We start from the raw sequence: 9,629 nt of genomic DNA, 5'->3' as shown, positions 1-9,629 counted from the left end.
CTGGGTGCTCAGGTAGTACTATGTCCAATTTTCTGAGGAACTGCTAGACTGGTTTCCAGAGTGGTTGTACCAGCTTACAACCTCACCAACAATGGGGGAGTGTTCCTCTTTCTCCACATCCTAGCCAGCATCTGCTGTCACCTGAGTTTTTTTATCTTAGCCATTCTCTTTCACATGAAGTGGAAACTCAAGGTTGTTTTGGTTTGCATTTCCCCAATGACTAGGGATGTTGGGCATTTCTTTAGGTGCTTCTCAGCCATTTAATATTCCTTAGTTGAAAATTCTTTGTTTATGTCTGTACCCCATTTTAAATAGGATTACTTGATTCTCTAGAGGCTAACTTCTTAAGATCTTTGTATATGTTGGATATTAGACTTCAATCAGATGTAGGATTGACAAAGCTCTTTTTCCAGTCTGTTGGTTACCATTTTGTCTTTTTGACAGTGTCTTTTGCCTTACAGAAGCTTTGCAATTTCATGAGGTCCCACTTGTCGATTCTTGATCATAGAGCATAAGTCAATGGTGTTCTGTTCAGGAAAATTTCTCCTGTGCCTATGAGTTCTAAGCTCTTCCCTACTTTTTGTTCTATTAGTTTCTGTGTACCTGGTTTTATGTGGAGGTCTTTGATCTGCTTGGACTTGAGCTTTGTACAGAGATAAGAAAAGATGGATGTGCATTCTTCTGCATGCTGAATGCCTGTTCAACCAGAACCAGTGGTTGAAGAGGCTGTCCTTTTTCCATGGAACAATTTTAGCTCCTTTGTGAAAGATCAAGTAACCATAGGTGTATGAGTTCATTTCTGGGTATTCAATTCTATTCCATTGATCTACCTGCCTGTCTCTGTACCAATACCATGCAGAATTTTTGAAAAATCACAATTGATCTATAATACAGCTTGAGGTCAGGGATGGTGACTCCCACAGAAGATTTTTGTTGTTGAGAAAAGTTTTTGCTATTCTGTGTTTTTTATTATTCCAAATAAATTTGTAAATGGCTCTATATGAAGAGTTGAGTTTGAATTTTGATGGGTTTTGCATTAAATCTGTAGATTGCTTTAGGCAAGATGGCCATTTTTACTCTGTTGATCTTTTACAATCCATGAGCATGGGAGATCTTTCCACCTCCTGAGGTCGTCTTTAATTTTATTCTTCAGAGACTTGAAGTTCTTGTCATACAGTTCCTTTTCTTGCTTTCTTAGTGTCACACAACAGTATTTTGTATTCTTTATGAGTATTGTGAAGTGTCTTGTTTCTCTAATTTTTTTGTCAGCCTGTTTATCATTTTAATAGAAGGATGTTACTGATTCGTTCCAGTAATTTTATATCCAGATACTTGGCTGAAGTTGTTTATCAGCTATAGGAGTTCTCTGGTGGAATTTTTGGAGTCACTTAAGTATACTATCATATCATCTGCCAATAGTGATATTTTAACTTTTTCCTTTCCAATTTTTATCCTTTTGACCTCTTTTTGCTGTCTGATTGCTCTGGCTAGTACTTCCAGTACTATATTGAATAGGTAGGGAGAGAGGGGTTAGCCTTGTCTACTCTCTGATTTTAGTGGAATTGTTTCAAGTTTCTCACCATTTCGTTTGATGTTGGCTACTGGTTTGCTGTAGATTGCTTCTACTATATTTAAGCATGGGCCTTTTATTCCTGATCTTTCTAAAACTTTTAACTTAAAGGGGTTTCGAATTTTGTCAGATGCTTTCTCAGCATCTAGTGAGATGATCATGTAGTGTTTTTCTTGAATTTGTTTATATAGTGGATTATATTACTAAATTTCAGTATATTAAACTATCCTTGCATCCCTGGAATGAAGCCTACTTGATGGTGACTGATCATTTTGATGTCTTCTTGGATTTTGTTTGTAAAAATTTTATTGAGTAATTTTGCCTCAATGTTCCTAGGAAAAATTGGTCTGAAGTTTTCTTTCTTTGTAGAGCCTTTGTGTGGTTCAGCAATGAGCATAATTGTGGATTAGAAGAATGAGTTGGGTAATATTTTCTCTGTTTCTATTTTGTGGAATAGTTTGAAGAGTATTAGTGTTAGGTATTCTATAAAAGTCTGATAAAACTCAGCACTAAATCCATCTGGTTCTGAGCTTTTTGTGGTTGGGAGGCTTTTGATGACTGCTTCTACTCGTTTAGGGGTTTTGGCGCTGTTTAGATGGCTTACGTGATCCTGATTTAACTTTAGTACCTGGTAACTGTCTAGAAATTTTTTCATTTAATTCAGATTTTCTAATTTTTTTGAGTATAGCTTTTGTCGTAGGATGTGATGATATCTTGAATTCATTCAGTTCCTTTGTCATGTCTCCCCATTCATTTCTGATTTTGTTAATTTGTATACTCTGTCTGTGCCCTCTAGTTTGTCTGGCTAAGGGTTTACCAATGTTGTTGATTTTCTCAAAGAACCTGTCTTGCTAATTCTTTGTATAGTTCTTTTTGTTTCTAATTGGTTGATTTCAGCTCTGTGTTTGATTATTTTCTGCCATCTGATCCTCTTGAGTGTATCTACATTTTTTTATTGTTTTTTCTTTGTTCTATAGTTTTCAGTTCTTCTGTCAAGCTCTTAGTGTATGCTGTCTCCAGTTTCTTTTTGGAGGTGCTCAGAGATATGAGTTTTCTTCTTAGCATTGCTTTCATTGTATCTCATAAGTCTGGGTATGTTGTACCTTTATTTTCATTAAATTCTAAAAAGTCTTTCATTTCTTCTTTATTTCCTCCTTTACAAAGCTATTGTCGAGTAGAGCTTTTTTGCAGCTTCCATGTGTATGTGGTCTTTTTGTTGTTTTTGTTGTTATTGAAGACCAGCCTTAGTCCATGGTGATCTGATAGGATTCATGGCATTATTTCTATGATTTTGTATCTGCTTTGTGACTGATTATATGGTCAATTTTGGAAAAGGTGCTGTGAGGTTCTGAGAAAAAAGTATATTCTTTTGTTTTAAGATGAAATATTCTACAGAAGTGTGCTAAATACATTTGGTTTCTAACTTTTGTTAGTTTCACTGTGTCTCTGTTCAGCTTCTGTGTCCATGATTTGTCCATTGATGAGAGTAGGGTGTTGAAGTCTCCCACTATTATTGTGTGTGGTGTAATATATGCTCTGAGCTTTAGTAGAGTTTCTTTAATGAATGTGGGGTGCTCTTGTATTTGGAGCATAGATTTCCACAATTGAGTGTTCCTATTGATAGATTTTTACTTTGATGAGTAAAAAGTGTCCTTCCTTATTTTTTGATGACTTTTTGTTGAAAATCTATTTTATTCAATATTAGGATAAGTCCTAATCCATCTTGTTTTTTTTTTTTTTTTTTTTTTTTTTTTTTTTTTTTTTTTTTTTTTTTTTTTGAACCATTTGCTTGCAAAGTTTTTTCCCAACCTTTTACTGTGAGGTAGTGCCTGTCTTTGTGTATTTTTATTGGGGAATTGAGTCCATTGATGTTAAGAGATATTAAGGAACAATTATTGTTGTTTCCTACTACTGTTGTTGTTAGATGTAGAATTATGCTGTGTGTGCCTTTCGTCTTTTGGTTTTTTTGCATGAGGACCATTTTCTTGCTTTTCCTAGGGTGTAGTTTCCCTCCTAAATGTTGGGAGTCTTCACTCCTACACCCATCATTTTAAGTTTGGTCTTCTCATTGCATCCTGGATTCTATGGATTTTTGAATTAGGAGCTTATTAATTAACTTTTACATTTTCCTGGACTGTTGTGCCATTGCTTTCTGTGTCATCCATCTCCTGCCCCTGAGATTCTCTTTTTCAGCTTTTATATTGTTTGTCATGATTGTGTCTATGACTTCTGTCCTCTTTCCTTGTTTTTTTATCTCCAGGCTTGTCTCTCTTCGCATTTTCTTTATTGTTTCCATTCCTGTTATTAGATCCTAGATGAAGTTTTTCTCAATCCCTTCATCTGTTTGCTTGTGTTTTTCTGTGATTTTTAAGGGTTTGTACTTCTTAAATCTGTGTTCTCATGTATTTTCTTAAGGGAGTTATTCAGACACTACTTGACACCTTCTACCATCAATATGAGGCACAATTTTAAGTCCAAATCTTGTTTTTCTGGTGTGTTGAGATATACAGTACTTGCTGTGGTAGGAGAGCCGGGTTCTGATATTTCCAGGTTGTCTTGTTTTTTTTTTTTTTCTTAGATCTTTTTGCTTGCCTCTTGCCATCTTATTTTTGATGTAGTTGATCTTGTTGTTTCTGGATGGAGCTTGTCTCTCTTGTCTGTCTTGTCTTGTCTCTCTTGTCTGTCTGTGTGTCCAGGGCACATGGGCTCTGAAGGGAGATCGGTCCTGGGTGTTCAGATCTTCATGGGCACTCTGTGAGTTCTGATGGTGATTGGCCGGCTCTATTTCTGGGTGCAGGTGGAGGCTTGTGGTCTCAGGATGAAGTGTGCTTCTGCATCTCCTCTAGGTGGTCAGCTCTCTGCAGCCATGCCTCGAGTCTTGATGGCTGTGTGCTGTCTCTGCCTGTGGTCTCATACTGGATAGTTCTTTGTCAACTTTACACAGTTAAAATCACCAAGAAAATAAGAAAATAACTCCATAAAATTTGTCTATATGCCAGCATGAAGGTCACTTGCATAAGTAGTGAGGAGCAACCCATTGCAGGTGGTGCTATCCCTGGAATTGTGGTCCTGGGTTCTATAAGAGAGCAGACTGAGCAAGACATGTGGAGAAAACTAGGGAGGAGTGGCATCTGTATTAGTTCCTGCCTCCAGCATCCCGCCCTGTGTGAATTCCAACCCTCTCTGATTTTGATGATACACTGTTATATGGAATTATTGACAAAATAAGTTTCTTTTAGTTATGGTGCTTCATCACCATAATAGTAACCTTAATAAGACAGTGACTTTCTAAACTGTCATTGTGTATATTTTCTGTTTTCTAGCACTATACTGTTTTCACTGCAGCATATTCTTAGGCTTAATATTACATAATTTATTTTTTTCTTCATAAAATTTGACCATAATGATTTATATGTTATAGAATATAAGTGTTTAAAATTCTTAAACTTGGTTCATAAAATCTGAATATGCATGGAGTTTTCAAACACAAATTATCCTGAGAAGTGAATTAAAATCTGTGTACCATAAATTTGATATATATTATTGAGAACTTTTATTATTTATAGGGTCTAAAGTGAACACCCACAATGTATCACAAGCACTATATATGCCTCCACATGTTCTTTGGCACACAGTTTGGCACAATTTTTTTACCCACAGTTGATTAATATATTGTGTATCAATACAGTCAAATCATGAGCTTGGTTATTTGTAAGACCTCTTTTCTATTTTAAGTGTATTTCCTATTTCAGTATTATTCTGGATTGTTCAGCAGTATAGAATATGCTGACATTGTGTTATTAGTTTTATGGTTTTGTTCTCATTCCCTAAATGGATGGTAGATACTGATAAACCAACAGAATTATAATAAACCTAGTAAGTTTGTATATGATGTGCCACATTCGAAAACATTTGAAGTTAACACATAAAGTTTCCTTATGGTAGTGTCATAACACTTAGTTTACATTGACCCTTTATCTTAGAGGATTCCAATTTATAGGTTGAGTCTCCATTGGGGATCAAAATTGACAGGTTTTCTTAAGGCCATCAGAAAACATAGATATTTACATTCTAATTCATAATCATAGAAAATTACAGCTATGAGTAGCAGTGAAAATAATTTTATGATTGAGATTACTACAACACAAAGAACTATATTAGAGGGTTGCAGCATTATGAAAGTTGAGAATTATTGCTCCACCTTTTACCTTGTTCCTCTATCCTAACTTTTTACCCCTTTTCCTCCTGTACCATTCCACCCTTAATATTCCTCTTTCCATTTTTATGCCACATAGGTCCTGTTTTATCTATCTAACTTTGCTGAAGTTTCTTTTTCCTCCTCTCATAAACCCCTTTCTAGATTCGAGATCTTTGCCAATATTAATATTAAAATATTCTCATTTTAGTGTATTTTACAATTCCAGCTATCTTCCTCAATTTTGAACTTTTCTTCATAGCTGAAAAAATTCTATTATCAATGTGTACTATATTTTCACTATCCGTTTTTCAGCTGATGAAAATTTAGGCTGATTCTACTTATTTACTATTATGAAGAGGAAATGATAATTTTGACATACAAGTATATATATATATATATATATATATATATATATATATATATATATATATATATATTGATTATAAGCATGGAGGTGCTTGTTTGGCCATGTACCAGTTCTATGTTTAGTTTGCTGAGAAATACTCACACTGATTTCATAATTTCTGACTACTTTATACTTCTAACAACAGTGAAAAAATAAGAGTTCCCTTTATCTACATACATTGCTACATTTGTTATCTTTATTTTATTAAATTTTGTTTTGTATTTTGCAACATTTAAAACTTAAAATATAATTATATCATTTCCCCTTTTCTCTTCTTCCTCCATTTTTTCTCATGCTTCCTTTACCCTCTTTCAAACTCATGGCTTCTTTATAAAAGATTATTACTGTTATATATGTATGTGGAAATATAAGACAAAAACCTATTGAATCCATTTAGTGTTATTTGTTTATATATGATTTCATGGCTGACCACTTGGCATGTGTATCATTTTCAACAGTTTCATCTTCCAAGCCCTCACAGAATAATCAAATGAGCACTGAACACTCAATGGCATTTCTACCTGAAAGTTCAAATGGTACACAATAGCCCCTGAAATAATGTTCTCTGTCAGGGATACCACTATGATAAAACACCAATACCAAAACAATGTCGGGGAGGAAATCAGTTATTTACAACTCTCAGGTCACACAGTACTGCTGAGGGAAATCAGGGCAGGAACTCAAGCAGGGCAACAACTTGGAGGCAGGAACTGATAGAGAGTCCATGATGGAGTACTTCTTTCTGGTTTGTTCATACAGCTTTCTTCCTTATAGCACCCGGCATACCTTCCCAGGAGTGGCACCATTCACAGTGATCTGTGCCCAGTATAAATCATCCATCAAGAAAATGTAGCATAGGCTTACCTGAAGATCAATTTCAGTTAGAATTTTCTTTTCCCAAGCCACTCTAGCTTGTGACACGTTGACAATAGAACTAGTCAGCACAATGGTCTCCCAGAAGTTCAAGTTAACTCTATTGTTGAAATCATAATGCCCTTCAGAAAGAGAACTTCTTGGATTTGAGCTAGGTTAGACTTGAAAGCCTCCCCTTTGAAGACTGGCTTTCATAATATCAGAACATGATATGTAGAGCTCCCTAGCAGGTCCCTGTCCCGTTGAGTCATGTCCCGCAGCTTCTCCGACAGCCTTCAAGACGGGTCTTCAGCATTTTCTCTTCGGCCCATTCGGTTGTGAGCTGGAACCGTGAAGGCCCGAAGGCTCATAAGACCCCCTCTTTTTGACTGTCAAGTGCCACCACCGCTATGGGTCTCACCATCTTCTCTCTCTTCTCCCGCATCCTTGGCAAGAAGCAGATGCGCATTTTGATGGTTGGATTGGATGCTGTTGGCAAGACGACAATTCTGTATAAACTGAAATTAGGGGAGATAATTACCACTATTCCTACCATTGGTTTTAATGTGGAAACAGTAGAATATAAGAACATTTGTTTCACAGAATGGCATGTTGGTGGTCAAGATAAAATTAGGCCTCTCTGGAGGTATTACTTCCAGAATACACAGGATCTCCTTTTTGTGGTAGATAGCAATGATCTTGAAAGAATTCAGGAAGAAACAGCTGTGCTGCAGAAGATGCTTCTGGAAGATGAGCTGCAGGATGCAGTGCTGCTGCTTTTTGCAAACAAACAGGATTGGCCAAACACTATGGCCATCAGTGAGATGACAGATAAGTTAGGTCTTTAGTCTCTCTGGAACAGAACATGGTATGTCCAAGCCACATGTGCTACACAAGGAACTGGTCTGTATGAGGGACTGGATTGGTTGTCAAATGAACTTTCAAAATGTTAAACGAAGCTAGATATCTAACCAAGGACATGTTTGATAGCATTGGCCTAGGCTTGTTACAACAAAATTAGTTTGCATCTTGGTTATTAAAGGATATCTGAGACAGATCCGGGCAGAAATTACAGCATTTAAAACTTGTTTTGTTACCAATTATTGTTTACCAAGAACAATGTTGCTATTTAGCAATATGCTTGGGTTTAAGAGCAATTCTCCTTGGGCAAAAAATCAAGTACTGACTAAAAAATATATTCATATGGTTTTATGTAAAAATTATATTAAAATCTGAAAAAAAGTACTGACAAAAAGTGTATAATTTTAAGCAAAACATCTTTAAAATCTGTACATTTATCTTTGTTTTGTAAAATAAAGTTGTTTTTTTAAAAAAAAATAAACATAATATCTTCCTTTGAAAAAATTGGTCATTGGAATTACCAAATAATATTGGAATCCAATATATTGTTGGATTCTTAAAACTACAAAAAAAAAAAAAAAAAAAAAGTGTTCACTATTATACTTCCATGGAAGCTAAATGGCTGGATATGTAGCTATTGGGACCTTGCGACAAATCTGCTTTGAGTGTGTTTTGGGCCCACACCAAGAACGTTGTAAAGTTATCCCCTTGATACTTTACTGATGCTTTTATCATTCATCGGACCTTCTGCTGATTTAAAAATGTTGCATTCTAACAGCAGAAAGCCAAACACTCCAGAAAAAGAAGACTCAGACCTGAAATCATACTTGAAGATGATGATAGAGATACTTAAACAAGAATGGGAGGAAAAGTATAAAGAATTAGAAGCTTTTAAAGAGGAAACAAGAAAAACACTCAAAGAACTAGAGAAAAACAGAAACAAATAGATGAAGGAATGGAAGAAGGAATTTAAAACGGAAATGGACACTATAAAGAAAACACTAAAAGAGACAAGCCTAGAGGTAGAAGACCTAAAAAAGAAATCAGGAGTCACAGATGACAGCATTTCCAACAGACTACAAGAGATGGAAGAGAGAATCTCGAAGGCTGAAGACAACATTGAAAACATAGACAAAACAGTCAGAGAAGATGCAAAAAACAAAAAGCTCCTAACCCAAAATGTCCAGGAGATCCAGGACACAATGAGAAGACCAAACCTAGGGATAATAGGAATAGAAGAGGACAAAGAATATCAACTAAGGGGCACAGTAAATATCTTCAACCAAATTGTAGAAAAAAACTTCCTTACCCTTAAGAATGAGATGACCATTAGCATAAAACAAGCCTACCGAACTCCAAATTGGTTGGACCAGAAAAGAAATTCCTCCCAACATATAAGAGTCAAAACGCCAAGTGTCCAAAGCAAAGAAAAAATATTAAAAACAGTAAGGGAAAAATGTCATGCAACATATAAAGGCAGACCAATCAGAATCACACCCAACTTCTCAACAGAGACTATGAAAGCTAGAAGAGCCTGGATAGATGTCATGCAGACCCTAAGAGATCACAGGTGACAGCCAAAGATGCTATACTCAGCAAAACTCTCAATAATCATAGATGCAGATACTAAGATATTCCAAGAAAAAACTAAATTGACACAATATCTGACAGCAAACACAGCACTACAACAAATTATAGGTGGAAAACCCCACACAATGAGGGGAACTACATCCTAATAAAAA

At 35.7% G+C, this 9,629-nt stretch overlaps 1 protein-coding gene across 1 annotated transcript; it reads left to right on the top strand.

Annotated features, from left to right (window-relative positions):
* Positions 1-7,436: 7,436 nt before the first annotated feature.
* LOC308419828 (ADP-ribosylation factor 4-like) lies at positions 7,437-7,874 on the top strand (the record flags this gene model as incomplete). The annotated part of the gene is made up of 1 exon (XM_080915658.1): positions 7,437-7,874. The coding sequence occupies one exon, from the start codon at positions 7,437-7,439 to the stop codon at positions 7,872-7,874; it is 438 nt and encodes a 145-aa protein (XP_080771784.1).
* Between the last annotated feature and the right edge of the window lie 1,755 nt (positions 7,875-9,629).

Source organism: Micromys minutus (genome assembly GCF_963924665.1).
Source record: "Micromys minutus genome assembly, chromosome: 4".
Classification (NCBI taxonomy): Eukaryota; Metazoa; Chordata; class Mammalia; order Rodentia; family Muridae; genus Micromys; species Micromys minutus.
Note: the sequence above shows the minus strand (reverse complement) of the source record. Positions and strands in the feature narration are given on the sequence as shown.